Here is a 17,981-nt window from a genome sequence, read left to right as displayed (position 1 = left end):
GCTTTGGTATGCAGTAGTCCAATGTGATGGGGAAAAAGACATAAATTGCAGTCAAGGTTGAAGAATTCTATTAAATGAAATTCTATCTACCTAATTCAAGCATCTTGGCTGCTTATTAATGGTCTATCACATGGAGCTAAAGTGTTTAAAGGGTCTCTGATATCTGGTATATAAGTGCTCAATCATGGCACCAAGTTATGAAGTGCTAAGTTTTAGCACCTACAAGTTGCAAGCCTTCGACACAACTTTGGTATGGTGTGTTCTCTATATCAAGCACTTGGTCACAACCCTCAGTCATGTGTTAAGGAGTAGCTTCTAAGGGCTAATCATAAACACACCTAGAGTTGTAAAGGGTGAAAAGGTTCATGGTATCCAAGGTCTCGGTATGATAGGTCTGTGATCAGAGACATGGGCATATGTGAAGGGCACGAGTGGTACAATTTTGGACAAAAGGGAGCTATCGATCAACTACTCCATACAAGTTGGCATGATTATTAATATGAATTTTGTTGTAGTAGTGGGAAAGCAATGAGTGAGATCCCTGGGAGTCAGGAAATTCCCGAGACTGTGAAAGCAAGTTGAATTGAGTGACCTAGTCAACTAATGATACCATGGATCGATATGCATGGTAAAGGAGGTTTTAATATATAAATATAGAGTTAAACAATTGAAAATATTCTGGAGACAATATATATGTGAGAGTGAGTTGCTAAAACAAGTGAGACTTGAGTGCAATAGCGACCAAGTGAAAGGGAGTAAGCGAATTTTAGTGGAGAGATCCTGAATATATTGAACTACATAGGTGCAAATTGTGCAGAGATAGAGGCTGGACCAAATCAAAATGTAGATTCGAGTTGCAATTGAATGCTAGCCTGAGTTATATAAAAAAAGGTGACCTTAAGAGAAATCAGATCAACAGTGAAATGTCCAAACTTGAAACATATTGAATGTACATGAATAAGGCGTTGTTTAGAACAACAAAGATTAAAATTCAAAATATAAAATAGTGGGAATTGGTGTCTCTTTCAGGTTGGTGGCTATAAATTAGGGAATTATGTCTCCTTAAGGTTGGTTCCTGTAAATCAAGGGATGGGTGTCTCTTTCTAGGTGGTGCCAATAAGTATGTTGGTACTTACATTCATCTAAGTAGGATAACTTTTGTAGTTTTCTCTCGTATGGATTTCCATGTAAAACTCAGAGTGTCGTGATGTATCTATGTGCATTATGATTTAAGGTGTTTTTATATGGCTTATTAAAAACAACTTAAATATTATTAAAAACTATATAATAATAATTCACCCCCTGTGAATGTTGATTTGTATCCGAACAAGTTTAAGTTTTCTTCAAAAACAATCTAATCGCAGAAAGGGAAATCCTACAAGAAAATGGCTAGCCAAGAAAGTTCTTCCTCAAATAAGCCTCAACAATTTAATGGAAATAATTATGCCTTGTGGACTATCTGAATGAGACCCCTATCTACTTTCTCTTGATATATGTTTCTTTTAAATTGTAATACATGCTTACCAAACTCCTCCAATTCCCCCAACTAATAAAGTTAATACGAAGAATAACCAGAATAATAGCTTTCTCCTTTTTCAATAACAAAGAACATCCCACTGAATTATTGCAATTGAAAATCGGCCCTGCCAATAAATATGCATTTGCAGACTCAACTATTTCGGCAAACAATGCAGTAATTACTTCACCCCATTAAATGCCTAGGAAATGAGGATGAGTCTCTGAAACATGTCCCTTGTTAGAATTAATGGAGAAAGTTAAACTTAGATCATTGTTATGGTGATGATAAGATTGAGACTCTAATATTAGACCTTAGATCTTACTATTTAGGGAGTGGTTGAAACCACCCTGAATCAGCTCTGCAAATAAATATGTATTTGCGGACTCAACTATTTCGGCAAATAATGCAGTAATTACTTCACCCCATTAAGTGCCTAGGAAATAAGGATGAGTCTCTGGAACATGTCCCTTGTTAGAATTAATGGAGAAAGCTAAACTTAAATCACTGTTATGGTGATGATAAAATTGAGACTCTAATCTTAGACCTCAGATCTTACTATCTAGGGAGTGGTTGAAACTACCCTGATTGTGAGAAAGCTTATATATACTACGTTGTTCTCCTAATTGTAAAATAAATATATGTGTGAAGTGCTTAGGCACTCTCCAAGTATCTCACCTGGAAAGCCATTTAATTAATAGAATATCAATTTTTATCATCCCTTACCCAAGGACATAACAGCCAGGGGATAACCCGACGCATCGGCTAATTCCACAAACGAACGTTTTGCCTTAAGTAACTCTCATCTTTGGTCCACCTACCAAAACTGGCTTCACTGCTACATTTAAGAATTCAGCTTTAATTTCCATCGCAGCTACACAATTCGTATAGTTTAAAGCATAGTTATCAAGTTCGAATTCGAATTCGGATTCGAATTCGATACGATACGATAAAAATTCGGAAGAAAAAAATTCAATTCCGAGAAAATTCGGCACTATACATCTTTTATATATATATATATATATATATATATATATATATAACTTAAATACTTTTCTTTCATTTTCTTCCCATTTATTTTGAAATTTAAATAAATTTAATCAATATAATATACAAAACTAAAAAATATATCCGTATTTAGTTTCTGATTTTATTTTAAAATCCTTTTTATAGTTAAGACATTTAAAAATTAAATATTTAAAACTTAATTTTTTTTAAATTCCTTTTAACAAAAATATATATCGAAAAATCAATTCTTAACATAAATATATATAAAAAAATCAATTAGTTTTTAGTCAACTTCAAAATTTTCTTTCCTACTTATCTCAGCTTTTTAAACCATTAAAGGAAACATTAAAATTTTGAAATCTGAAAATTTCAGGTTGCCATTAGTTTCCATTTTACCTCTTATCTTGTTTCCATTGACATATATTTTGTCTAAATTTTAAAATCTTGGTAAATTTCCGTCGCCATTAGTTTCCATTTTATCTGCTATCCTGCCTTTATTGGCATCAGTTTCCATTTTACATTAGTTTCTATTTTACTGCTCTCTTACCTCCATTAACATCTATTTTTAATTTAAAAATAATTACATTTACCATTGGAGACACTTCAGATTTTTTTGTTTATCTAATTAGAAAGATTAGGCTTGCATTTTATGTAACCAGCCAGTAATAGTAAGTAATACTAATCTGCAAAAAATACTCCAAGATATAATAGGAATAGTCTAATTAAAAATGCACGCTCTCACATTATGCAGCGATTCAATAGTAGGTAATAATAATATGCAAAAACAATAGTCAAGAAATAATAGGATGAGTCTGATTAGGAATGTACACTCTCACAGGGTGAAGTGAATCCGGATCGAATTTTTATCAAACTATTCGAAATACGAATCGAATTCACTAATTTCCGTATTTTTTCCACAGATTGAGACGTATTTGGTAACTATGGTTTAAAGGAAAATATGTTAATAAAAAAAAAAAAAAAAAAGAATTTACTCAATAGCTAATAACAAAACTTCATTTTTTCAAACCTGGAGCCATAATTAGATTTGGAAACCCCGCACCAACTTTCAAAAGAAAGAACTAAAAATTAGCTTCAAGTAATACGACATATACACTGTTAGCAGGGGTAGCCAAAATACCGTGCCTGGATTATCAAACGCGGCACAATCCAAAACCTCTTATCAAGAGAGAGACTCAATATAATCGAAAACTAGAATGAAAAGGCAGGGAGTATTAATGCGAATAACACTAAAACATTTAAATAAATTGTCATCATACTATTCAAAAAAATTCAATTCTAAAAATGGGTTATTTATATATTTCAAAATTTACTTAAAATTTGCCTATTAGATATTTCAGAAAATTTATTTATATATTTCAAATTTACCAAATTTACTTATAATCTACCCGTTGGTTTAGCTTACAAGCTGACTACTCCCTTTCTCTAGGCTAGAAGGAATGTAAACCATAAACTATTAATATCTTTTCTATGATTTAAACAAAAGAGAAACCAGTTTGTGATCACCCCATCGCCCCTTAACGTCTCCCGCTTATATCATCTTTGCATTGTAAAACGGATCAAATTTTTACGGACAGTTCAGCGAAATCGAACGAATTACGAATATTCAACTGAATTGGGTAACTAGGCAGTCAATGACGCTATAACATCAACCAAGTTTCCTGGCTGTCAATGGGGGCAATGTTAACCAGATCTCTGTCACTATTATTATGATAATTAAATCCTGCAGATTCATGTTTAGCCGTTACATTTTACACATAGCATTCCAACATTCTAGAAGAAATACCGACTAAATAAGTGAGATAAGTTCTCATATTCATCTGACTAAATAAGTGAGATAAGTTCTCATATTCATCTGACTAAATAAGTGAGATAAGTTCTCATATTCATGTGGATCAGATCCAGCATAAAGATATGCCTTTTTAACAAAATTTCGTTCAAAACGCATATATAACCACTACAAGCGGAAGGTTACCCAAAAAAAACATTTAACCCTATTTAAAAAATTTAGAATAACCATCATAAAAAAAACTAGGCAGTTTTGATCCTTAATGGGAAAAGCACCAAATCACCAGTAATATTAGTACCGTAATGGAAGGATGCTACCCGCAAAATAACACCAGTTTCAGAATCTCTCGAAAATTTTAATATAAATGATGTCAAATAACCATATTTATCTAATAATTGTTTTGTCTGTGGATTTATTTACTGCATACTGCAAAAAAAGGGAGATTAGGAATGCATACTTATAAGGGGAAATTAAGAATCCATTTTAGTATACAAATGGTTAGATAACAACCATAAGCCATCAATACTGTACAAACACTAACCTATCAAAATATATATATAATACCCAAATAAGCAACGACACGCCATCAAAAAGACACTAACCCTACCGTCACTAGATTGGAGAGGCCAAAGTGAAAGCAATACTGGAAAAACGTACGTCACTAGATTTGAGAGGGCAGACAGGTCAGTGAAGTGAAAGAAGGCCACTATTATAGCAACTACCAAGATACCAAGATTCGATCCTCAGAGGAAGTAATACCCCTCACCAGAATCAAGAGACCAGAGAGGTCAGTGAAAGTAGGCCGTTCTTATCAGTAAAAGTTTGTAACAAAATTTTTCAAAATAGAAATTGTGCATTGAAACGACGTATTTTTTAAAATTTAAATATTATGTATATACCATATTATAAGTCATTATTTTAGTTTGAAAAATTATACATATATGTTCTAGTATTCAATAAAAAACCACTAATTAATAAATTTTTAGAAAATATTATGTATATGTATAAGAATTTTTAATCAAAGAAATATTAATTAATTTCCAAGAATTTGTTACCTGGGTGATAGAGAATATGGAACAAATTGCCAGCTGAAAGTGGGGTGTTGAACGGCAGCAAGATTACAGCTGATGCTGATATACGCATGTTCACTCTCCATAAGTGCTATGGAAATGTCATAATCGGTGAGCTTGTGGGCATCATCTAAGTGATTCACAATAACCTGCACAATTTGCAAATTCTAACACCCTTAGGCCTACTCAAGGAATGAAATCAGAAATCAGCATGCCATCCAATACAAGTATAGCAACACATTCTATAGAATTCGAAGACCTGAATCCATGTGACCGTCTGGAAACGGCGATACTCCAGGCTGACGCCGGGCAGCCCAATGGTATGATGCAGAATGCCATTGGTCCCATGGTCGCTAGAATTAGGGTCCCCACGCTATAGGTGACGGGCAGAGTCTCACTGTAAGCCCCCGAGATCACAATGTCGTTAGTCCCTTAGTCGCTAGAATTAGACCCCCTCCACGCTACAGGTGACGGGCAGATTCTCCCTGTAAGCCCCCGAGATCGCAATGCCGTTGGTCCCATAGTGGCTAAAATTAGGGCCCCCCACGGTACAGGTGACGGGCAGATTCTCACTGTAAGACCCCGAGATCGCAACGCCGTTGGTCCCATAGTCGCTAGAAATAGGGCCCCCCACGCTACAGGTGACGGGCAGATTTTCACTGTAAGCCCCCGAGATCGCAATGGTGACGCCGAGGTCCCTGACTGTGAACGTAACGGCACACCCATCAGCAGCGTAGCCGGCGTTGAGCTCGTTGCAGCAGCCGCTGAGATTGAGGCCAGGCTCCACCAGTAAGGTGATATTGAAGTCTCCGGGAACAGAGAAAACGCTCCTTATCCCAACCTCGAGTTGATTTCCTTGAGTTGTTTGAACCATGCACTTTTCGATGCTTTTCCCATCTCTGGTTCAACAGCTGCAATACCTGTCAATCCTACTCTTATAACAACATGATCTAGGATCTTTACTTTGATGGCTTTAAAATTAACTGCATGAAATAACCATAAGTGAAACACACATAAAAAGAAACACATGATGAAATGGAAATATGGGCAAATGCACTAGAACGTGATAGCGGAGTTCCCCCACAACATGTGACCTCCGTCTCCAGGCTCCATTCAACTGTGTAGTCGCTTCATTAGTTGGTTCTTCAATGATGCACTCTTTCCCGGTCAATACAATAGATTTGAACTCTCATATCGAGTGGTAATGTCTCTCTTTTAAAGAGACATTCAACAATTATGTGGAAATATCTCTCCTACGATAGAGATGTTTTCATTTGACAATTAAAAAGGAATGAATTCTCACTACAAGTGGCAAAAATTGTTCTCATTTTTTCCCAAATCAAAGGGGTTGGACTTTCACATAAAGTGGCACAACTATTCTCCCTTCAATGCGGCTAAACTCTCTCACATAAAGCGGCATAACTGTTATCCCTTTCAAAGGGGTTGAATTTTCTCACATAAAGTGGCATAAATTGTTCTCTCTCTCCAAAGTTAAAGGGGCTAAACTCTCACATAAAGTAGCAAGGATTATTTTTGAATCTGTTGTTCAGACTCAAGCATATCTGCAAATACATGTTCTCCCTTTTACAAATCTCAAAAGGTACAAATCAATAATAAATGAAACTTACATTAGTTTTCATGCCAAAACACTCCATAATATGCTCAAAACACTCCATAATATGCTCAAAATGCATCAAACACAACACCAATAAGCTTATCTCATCATTCTGCAATTTTTTACTAATAAAAATAAAAATAATATCCATTTTTAAGGTCACAGCCAAGCCAGACACCAAATTGGTGTATGAGACCCCCTTGTTTGTGGGACAAGGGACCCACCTCCGCGCAGCGATTTGACTGCTAAGTCTACGAAGGCATACATACTCTACCCCCCTTTGGTTTTGAACCTGTGACCTCTTAGGAGGAAACACATGCTCTTAACCATTAGGCCCACTCAAGCTGTATTAGGCCCACTCAAGTGCATTTTTGTCTCAAACTTCGTGCCTAGCATTAATGATGCATGTGAGATTCAACCACAAGCCCTTAGATATTCTACTCAAATCCATATTTTTTTTACACCAATGGACTCATCTTGAAAAATGGTGAAGAATGAATATAAGCATCATATGGTTTTGTAGTCATCATCTTAGAATCCCTCTGAGAATATCAACATTGTAGACTATCCCAGAGTAGTAGAATATTCCATGAATATTTTCAAAAACTATTCCCCTAGGATCTATCTCAAAATGTGTTCCTTCCCTAGGCACGCGTCCCCCTAAACACCTACCCGGTTCCTATTCAACTCTCATGTGCTTGGTTCCACACCGCTAGTTTAATGCCTCCACCAACATGAGAATGGGAAGGTTTATATATTAATGTGTGGGAAAAATTTACCGAGTCCCCCCTATTTGTTGTTTGGTTGGCAAATTGTATATAAAGTATGTTTTATGGGGATGTCTAAGGGTCAATTCCATTATGGGGATGTCTAAGGGTCAATTCCATGGGTTTCTTTATTTTAGGTTTGGAAAATTATATTATAATGGTGGGGTTTTGCGAGATCGCCAAATATGGTGGCTCTCCACTATATTTGTAACCAATTTTAACCATGACTTAACTATTCCTTAATTTTGATGTTGCCCAACTTGGAATGACATGTGGCCCCACAAGTTAGGTCATTAGTTTGACCCCACATGGGTCCAACCAAAGTTTTGTTCTCACATCCAATTAAAATGGTGAACCAGGTGCTACCACATGGCGGCCCCATATTGGTCTACTAATTGTTGATAGGTCTACCGACATGACCCACGTGGATGGGTACGGTGCCACGTGGCACTCACTTGATGGTGCCACTTGGCCTATTTTAGGAGTGTCAAATGGCATTGTCAATGCCCATTTTTTTTCATTGTTTTGACTAAACTTCAGTTGGCTATATCTTCATCATACAAAGGCCTTTTGAGGCGTCGTTTGTGCCATTGGAAAAACTGTCGCCAAGCTCTTCGCAATGGCAATATTCCCATCAAATTCTGAGCACTTTGATTTTGAGGTTTCGTGGAGCCTCTTAGATCATTCATATTGGGGGATTCGAGTATCACGCACTAGAGTCCACTTATATATATATAAACGTCAAGGTTGGTATTCAGTATGATGTGGTATATATGACTAGGAAAAGGTGAAATAAAAAAAGGACCACGTGGTGGATAGTGATTGGTCTACAATGAATTGATGTGGTGACCCAGAGGCCTCAACAGTCGCCCCATGATCTAGATAGGCAAGGTTTTCCTGTCTATTTATTTTTGACAAAAGAAAAGTTATAAAAACAATATTACGGGCCATAATAATAAATATCCAAAGGCTTAGTCATCATGGATCCCTATATGGGGTGCCAAGGCACCATAATGAAAGAAAAATGAAGCGCTTTGGTATGCAGTAGTCCAATGTGATAGGGAAAAAGATGTCAATTGCAGTCAAGGTTGAAGAATTCTATTAAATGAAATTCTATCTACCTGATTCAAGGACCTTGGGTGCTTAATAATGGTCTATCACATGGAGCTAAAGTGTTTAAAAGGTCTCTGATATCTGGTATATAAGTGCTCAATCATGGCACCAGGTTATGAAGTGCTAAGTTTTAGCACTTACAAATTGCAAGCCTTCGACACAACTTTGGTATGGTGTGTTCTCAATATCAAGCACTTGGTCACAACCCTCAGTCATGTGTTAAGAAGTAGCTACTAAGGGCTAATCATCAAGACACCTAGAGTTGTAAAGGGTGAAAAGGTTCATGGTATCCAAGGTCTCGGTATGATAGGTCCGTGATCAGAGACATGGGCATATGTGAAGGGCACGAGTGGTACAAGTTTGGACAAAAGGGAGCTATCGATGAACTACTCCATACAAGTTGGCATGATTATTAATACGAATTTTGTTGTAGTAGTGGAAAAGCAATGAGTGAGATCCCTGGGAGTCAAGAAATTCCTGAGAGAGTGGAAGCAAGTTGAATTGAGTGACCTAGTCAACCAATGATACCATGGATCGATATGCATGGTAAAGGAGTTAGTAATATTTAAATATAGAGTTAAACAATTGAAAATGTTCTAGAGACTATATATATGTGAGAGTGAGTTGCTAAAACAAGTGAGACTTGAGTGCAATAGTAGACCAAGTGAAAGGGAGCAGGCGAATTTTAGCAGAGAGATCCTGAATAGATTGAACTACATAGGTGCAAATTGTGCAGAGATAGAGGCTAGACCAAATCAAAATGTAGATTCGAGTTGGAATTGAATGCTAGCCTGAGTTATATAAAAAAAAGTGACCTGAAGAGAAATCAGATCAACAGTGAAATGTCCAGACTTGGTTAGCAGGGGTAGCCAAAATACCCTGCCTGGATTATCAAACGCGGCACAATCCAAAACCTCTTATCAAGAGAGAGCCTCAATATAATCGAAAACTAGAATGAAAAGGCAGGGAGTATTAATGCGAATAACACTAAAACATTTAAATAAATTGTCATCATACTATTCAAAAAAATTCAATTCTAAAAATGGGTTATTTATATATTTCAAAATTTACTTAAAATTTGCCTATTAGATATTTCAAAAAATTTATTTATATATTTCAAATTTACCAAATTTACGTATAATCTGCCCGTTGGTTTAGCTTACTGGCTGACTACTCCCTTTCTCTCGGCTAGAAGGAATGTAAACCATAATCTATTAATATTTTTTGTATGATTTAAACAAAAGAGAAACCAGTTTGTGATCACCCCATCCTCCCTTAATGTCTCCCGGTTATATCGTCTTTGATTGTAAAACGGACAGTTCAGCCCAATCGAACGAATTGACGAATATTCAACCGAATTTGGTAACTAGGCTGTCAATGACGCTATAACATCAACCAAGTTTCCTGGTTGGCAATTTTTTTTAATGGGGGCAATGTTAACCAGATCTCTCTCACTATTATTATGATAATTAAATCATGCAGATTCATGTTTACCCGTTACATTTTACACACAGCATTCCAACATTCTAGAAGAAATACTGACTAAATAAGTGAGATAAGTTCTCATATTCATGTGGATCAGATCCGGCATAGAGATATGCCTTTTTAACAAAATTTCGTTCAAAACGCATATATAGCAACTACAAGCGGAAGGTTACCCAAAAAAACATTTAACCTTATTTAAAAAATTTACAATAACCATCATAAAAAAAACTAGGCAGTTTTGATCCTTAATGGGAAAAGCACCAAATCACCAGTAATATTAGTACCGGAATAGAAGGATGCTACCCGGAAAATAACACCAGTTTCTGAATCTCTCAAAGATTTTAGTATAAATGATGTCAAATAACCATATTTATTTCATAATTGTTTTGTCTGTGGATTTATTTACGGCATACTGCAAAAAAAGGAGATTAGGAATGCATACTTATAAGGGGAAATTAGGAATCCATTTTAGTATACAAATGGTTAGATAACAGCCATAAGCCATCAATACTGTAAAAACACTAACCCTATCAAAATATATATATATATATATATATATGAATTTTTAACAAAGACATATTAATGAAAATTCCTAAATATATATATATATATATATATATGAATTTTTAACAAAGACATATTAATGAAAATTCCAAGAATTTGTTACCTGGGTGATAGAGCATATGGAACAAATTGCCGGCTGAAAGCGGGGTGTTGAACGGCAGCAAGATTACAGCTGATGCTGATATACACATGCTCACTCTCCATAAGTGCTATGGAAATATTATAGTCAGTGAGCTTGTGGGCATCATCTAAGTGATTCACAATAACCTGCACAATTTGCAAATTCTAACACCCTTAGACCTACTCAAGGAATGAAATCAGAAATCAGCATGCAATCCAATACAAATATAGCAACACATTCTATAGAATTAGAAGACCTGAATCCATGTGACCGTCTGGAAACGGCGATACTCCAGGCTGAAGCCGGGCAGCGCAATGGTATGGTCGCTAGAATTAGGGCTCCCCACGCTACAGGTGACAGGCAGATTCTCACTGTAAGCCCCCGAGATCGCAATGCCGTTGGTCCCATAGTCGCTAGAATGAGGCCACCCCACGCTACAGGTGACGGCCAGATTCTCCCTGTAAGTCCCCGAGATCGCAATGCCGTTGGTCCCATAGCCGCTAGAATTAGGCCGCCTCACGCTACAGGTGACGGGCAGATTCTCCCTGTAAGCCCCCGAGATCGCAATGCCGTTGGTCCCATAGTCGCTAGAATTAGGGCCCCCCACGCTACAGGTGACAGGCAGATTCTCACTGTAAGCCCCCGAGGTGACGCCGAGGCCCCTGACTGTGAACGTAACGGTACACCCATCAGCAGCGTAGCCGGCGTTGAGCTCGTTGCAGCAGCCGCTGAGATTGAGGCCAGGCTCCACCAGTAAGGTGAAATTGGAGTCTCCGGGAACAGAGAAAACGCTCCTGATCCCAACCTCGACAAGCCTTCGCGCCGGATGGCGCCCCGGTGTTGAGGAGGAAACCGTAGGAGCTACTCCCGCATCTTCGACGCTCGGCAATAGACAGGCCACTGATTTGTTGCAGGGCCTTTCTGAGTTGACGTACTTGATGCTCATATCCATCTTTGATAAACGGATTATTCGGCCCCAAAACACACAACGCGCGGCTTGTGGCCCTGTCTTTTCTGGATGCTCGCTCGCTAGAACCTCTCCAAAATATCTCAGGAGATTAGAGAGATTTGGAAATTTTCTGTTCTTCAAGCTGATTGCGTGAAATCAATTTTTACTCAAGCAAAATGGAAGTGGTTTTTGCTGTGAACGGTTGTAAAACCAGAGGAAATTAATTGTTTTGTATGTTCCTCTGTTTAAAAACAACTCCACAAACTCCACAATTCAGACCACGCAAAAGTTGTTGGAAAACATTAATTCCAACTACTGCATTGCATTTATTGTAGTAGCTAGCTTCTTCTGGAGAATTCCAGAAACTTCTTTGTGGTGTATAAAAACCTCTTCAGCAATCGAATGAAGTCAGAGTTTGTGTTCAGTGTACTGTTGGGTTATCTGTTTAAAGTATTCAAGGAACTTCCATGTAACCGGTTGACTGGGAGGAGAGATGTCAGTTTAACGATGCAAAAATATGAATTGCTGAGTAGCTTCCTGGACACTTTCTAGGTGGCTACAGTAGCTTTTAACTTTCCTTTTAAATTTTTTTTTAATTCTGACTTCAACGTGGAACTGAATTATGTTTTTTAGTTCTGAGTTGCACATGGAACAGTGTTGCATTGTAGTTAGTATTTGTTTTTAATTTTAAATATAGGTAAATTAGATTAAAAATAATGAATTTAAATTAGTGTTAAAATTTAGAATCCAATGAATTTAGGTTTTATGGATTAATAAATTGAGCTATCTTGTGTATTTTCAGTTATTGATTAATAATGTTTTTTTAATGAGAATGTTTTTTGGAGAAAGTTATTGAGAAAATTGTTTAGAAAATTTTACATTTTCTATATAAAATATAGGTAAATATATTTTAAATATATATAAATAAATATATTATTAATAATTTTTTACTAATTTTTCTTTATTGATATTAAGTAAAATAATATAATTTTTATTATAATTTAATTTATTTGTTAAAATCTATTTCATTTCCATGTGCTGAAAACAAATTTTGTAATAAACAATAAATATCTTGTTAATATAAATAAGTGATTTTTATTTTTAAATAATTATATAATAATTGAATAAATCTATATTAATTTTTTAAGGTGTCTTACTATTTTTAATATATAATAAATAAAAATGATAAATTTAAATCAATATTCATTTACTTATTAATAAATTTATCACATTATATTGGTTTATAAATAAAATTACTTAATTAAACTAATAAAATTTATCATATCCATAGAATTAAAACTAAATAAAAATAATCACAATAATTTCCAACTATTCTTCCACCCAATTATCCAATATAAGCGAAATTCCAATAAAATCAAATTTATACATATTTATATTATTTATTTACATATTAATAACAAGTAAATTAAAACAAAATCATTTTAAACTCTTTCAAAAGCTTAATACATGGTATCTACGATTAAGGTTGATGGATGCTAACCTTTTAGAACGGTCACATATTACTGAAGATCAGGGCCTCTCATCATATAAACGATGACTGTCGAGTTACCATACCCAGTTGCAGAAACAATCTTGGTCACGGCTCTGCTTCAGATAAAATTTACTCAAAAACATCAATCTGTTTTGAGAAATTAGTAATGCATTCGCCAATCGTGTTAATTAAATAACAACAAATTACAATCTTATTTTCAGAGTTGAAATATTAAAGAACAATTCAGTGATCCATGAATCAAGGAGCGCAGATTGTCTATTTTACTTCATTAATTCGAACACACACCTTTTAACAAATAAAAAATGACAACAGATAAGTGACCATTTAAAAATCCAATGAATTCATTCTTGAGCGTATCGTAATCTTAATTATAAAAAAAAACAATCTGATATTGCTGTGTCATGGTTTGATGCTTATGGGTGTGGATGGATATACACTAAATTTTTTATTATTAATTGAGATTTCAAAATGTCGGTCGGATTTCCACGAGCCAGGGTGGGGATGGCGTGTTGAGAAAGCGTCGAGTATGAGTGAAATTGTAAAGCTTATTATAAATATTCAGCTTATTATAAGGCATTAATGGGTGGTTATATACGCTGACCGATTTTGTTAAGGTCAAAATAAGGTAGACAGTTAATATTCTATATATTATTTGTGAGAGTTATAGAAATTACGGTCATATTTAGAGAAAATTTAACAAGGATTTTTGTAAATCCAAGTTATAGTCATTAAACTTCAAAATTTTAGGTGTGTTAGACATTTTTAATGGTGTTGAATCTATTTCCACCATTGAAAATATGATTCAAACACTGCCTCTATAAGATTTTTTGAAAAAATTTTATCCAGATTCCAGCTACTTTTAACCATCCAAACAATTCCTCAGCCTCCTTTAACGACCCCTCTATAATAAGCTATTTATTTTGAGCCGTAATCGATAAGTCTAGGATTTCCATGTACAATTAACCAGGGTAGGTGATGGCGTGGACTCAGTCTTCAAAATTGAAGACCACAGAACTCTTCCAGAGGCCTCTGGCTGGCACGTCATAGAGGTGCTTACCAAAATTTAACCTTAAGAAAACTTTAAAATTTGATTTCTATAAGTTTTTTAAAAAATTAAATAATACTTTAAAATTTGATTTCTATAAGTTTTTTAAAAAATTAAATAATACTATACCCTATGAAGGGTTGCCTGTTTACCTAATACTTCTGAAAATTCAGGTTATCTCTGAAAATTATGGTTACTTATTACGCCGATCCTCAGGGGTGTCCGCGGGCATAGGACCTTGGTTGCAACTTGCTTTAATGTTTTGTTTTTTTTTATCACCGTAAATATGATTGCATCAAAAGCTATTATATTCTTTTACTTAAATGCAATGGTCATATTGTTGTAATATAAAGACATATAATTTTAACGATTTATTAATGTTTTACTTTAATTTCAATATATTTTTACTAAACCAGAAGTATTTCTTAATTATTTTGTTATTTAAATTAAATTGGATTAATATTTAAAATTATTTATTTACCATATGATCAGTTCAACCTTATTCTATAATTATCCTTTTTAGATATTCCATCACATTTGTAACTGTATGCACAGTTGCCCCGCATCGTGCCACAACCAGAAGCTTCTCGAACTAAGGAAACTGCACGGTAAATGACAGGTTGACTGCATAAACCGGGAAGTTAACCAGAGTGTTGCTTTTGTGAAGGCCAATACGCGTTTACGCGTGGGACCATGAAAAGATACTTCTTACACCAATCAATTCCGGAGTAGTCCTTTTTGAAGATGGATGTGACATTGCTATGGATGATGTGACTACTCCTAAGCTAAGTAAGTATTTTATGAACGCACTCCTTTGTCCACAAGAAAGAATGAAATGCACTGAAAATCCTATTTTCACCACTATAGGATTATTAATGCACTTTTACATCCGCGGGAGATAGATTTTTATAACACGCTCAGGGGTAACGCATCGTTTTTATTTTTATTATCTAATTATAAACGTTTATCTCCCGCGCATGTAAGAGCGCATTAATAATCCTATACTGGTGGAAATAGGGTTTTCCTGAAATGCACAGCTTTCTGAATGATTTTCCGGTCGTAATGTTGGGGTGATCGGTGCGGATTTCACTTCAAATTTTGAAATTTCCCGCTTGGCTAGCCAAGTTTGAAATAGGAGTTGTCTATAATGCGACTTTTTGAGATTCCAGTGACGGAATCCGGCGGAAGAAATTGAGATGAAATCATGATTTGTTGCAGTTAAAATGGTTTTTTAACTGCATATTCGGATTCAGCGCCCTGAAAAACCCCTGGGACGCTTTCATTGTGCAGAAACTAGTTATCAAACTTGGATTTCAATAAATTACTGCCAGATTTTCACCGGAAAAAATCGCCGGAAAGGCTTTCAAAAAGTCGCGTTAAAGACTACGGCTTTGAAATATACCAACTACATTTACTGCATTAACTACCTAAGTCAGAACAGTTAAGTTAGATTGGTCTGGCAGGACGTCGGAAAAGTTGAGTTAGATTGGTCTGGCCTGAGGACGTCGGAAAGATAGAGCTATCCGATGTATGGGTCATATCGTTGAATCCGCATGCGCTGTAAAATCAGGTTATGAAGTATGTATCTGAACCAACTACCATATGGCACTCTGGTTAGCTCTGGCCTTCTCAACACGCTATCTCTCACCATGGTGAACTGCACGTGGAATCCGACCGTCATCAATTACATCTATCCTGACGTCATGGGCGGCTCCATCTCCGTAATGTCAGTAACCCTAATCATACAATTTGACTTCATACTCACGCTTTCTCAACACGCTATCTCTCACCATGGTGAACTGCACGTGGAAATCCGACCGCCGTGGGCGGCTCCATCTCCGTAATCTCAGTAACCCCAATCATACAATTTGACTTCATACTCACGCTTTCTCAACACGCTAACTCCCACCTTGGTGAATTGCATGTGGAAATCTTACCGACATCAGTTACATCTATCCATTTCCGTAATCTCAGTGATCCCCGATCAGGGTTGGAATTTGGATTCTTTTTCATCCACACACAATTTTTTTTTTTATCTTTTAGATCTTTATACTTCCCGTCAAAAACATGATGTTTAAATTTTACCATTCGAAAAATGATGTTTTGATAATAAATTAACTTTTTACTAATAAAATTTGATTAAAAAATTACCCTTCAATAACACAATGATATTATTTTCTTTACATATTTATCATAATAACAAAATGACCAAAACGCAGAAATGACTTATTGAATCCTGAGAACACTCAAGATAAAATCTCCATAATCCAGAAATCCAATTGTTTGTATGTGTTTGTTAGTACAACAACAATATTAGTATTACTCTCATGCATATGTTTATATTTTCATACACATTTTTTTCAATGGTTGTTTACTTAGAATTTGACCCAAAAAAAAACCAATAGACCTCCCAACCATATTTTATTTCCAAACCAACTCTAGCCATCACTATTGGGAAATATCAATCCATTAAAGGAACATCCTCATCATTTCCTTGGAATGTAACATATTTGTGGAAAATAAAGAGAGAGAGGTTCATGTCAAGTAGTGGCCCTTACAATTGAGACTTGAAGAAAGGAGATTTAAAACTTGGTTACGAATGAGGGGAGGTGACCTAAGATTTGCTTAAGAATGATATAACTATCCAATGGAAAGGCCCTTCAAGGAGAAGATCAAATAAGGGAAAGTTGTTAGATTTCATTTTCTTCAATTAGGTTCCATAATAAATATTCTACCTTTTAATACAACATGATATAACTTCTTTCACCTCTTGAACTTGAGGACTCTACATTAAGCTGAGTGTGAATCATAGGAAAAGTACCTTTAATGACTCAATAGGTTTTTTTCCTTTAGCACAATCCAACATCTTTAGAGGAGCTGCTACACAATTTTTCTACACCTGCATATGCATAAAATATTATTAAAAAAATGAACTAAAATAAACACATAAACATAATTATTTATTAAAATAAAACCTAAAAGTAACAATGCATACATCTTTTACCCACTGCACATAATGTGGAATGTACATCAACCACCACTATAAGGTTTAATCAGTGAAATTATCACCTCCTCTCCCATAGGATACCAAATGTAAACAATAAAAAAACTTTTAAAAACACCAATATCAAAGCCAAACAAAAAACCCAAATTCCACAAAAACATACAAGCAAGAACAAGAACAAAGAAATAACCATTGACATAGCAAAAACATCAACAGAAGAAAGAAGCATAATAAGAAAAGGAAAGACAAATCAATAATGTACAATGGAATTGAACTCAACTCAACAACTGATGACCCTTTATGCCTTGCTCTGTAATAATGTTCATTTATGCTTTGCTATGTTTAAATGGAGAAGGGATTAGCACTACAAAATGGAAGAAGATAAGAAAATTTGAATTTTCAAG

General features: G+C 35.4%; 1 protein-coding gene across 4 annotated transcripts in view; it reads right to left on the bottom strand.

Annotated features, from left to right (window-relative positions):
• LOC149162565 (pyruvate decarboxylase 1-like) overlaps nt 1-12,463 on the bottom strand; it is a 57,194-nt gene extending 44,731 nt beyond the window's left edge. For 3 of the 4 annotated variants that reach the window (XM_089437323.1, XM_089437321.1, XM_089437322.1), the window contains exons 1-2: nt 11,323-12,462; nt 11,049-11,212 (exon numbers count right to left, since the gene is read on the bottom strand). In XM_089437323.1, coding sequence (XP_089293449.1) covers nt 11,049-11,212; nt 11,323-12,018 — 860 coding nt within the window. In that variant the 5' untranslated portion in view covers nt 12,019-12,462. Of the gene's footprint in view, nt 1-5,664; nt 6,301-11,048; nt 11,213-11,322 lie in introns of those variants that run through there. The other variant, XM_089437320.1, reaches the window with a different exon arrangement.
• Nucleotides 12,464-17,981: the final 5,518 nt, after the last annotated feature.

The sequence above is a fragment of the Pinus tabuliformis genome, chromosome 5_2, assembly GCF_031772625.1.
Source record: "Pinus tabuliformis cultivar Carrire ecotype Pingquan chromosome 5_2, CPIR1, whole genome shotgun sequence".
Classification (NCBI taxonomy): Eukaryota; Viridiplantae; Streptophyta; class Pinopsida; order Pinales; family Pinaceae; genus Pinus; species Pinus tabuliformis.
Note: the sequence above shows the minus strand (reverse complement) of the source record. Positions and strands in the feature narration are given on the sequence as shown.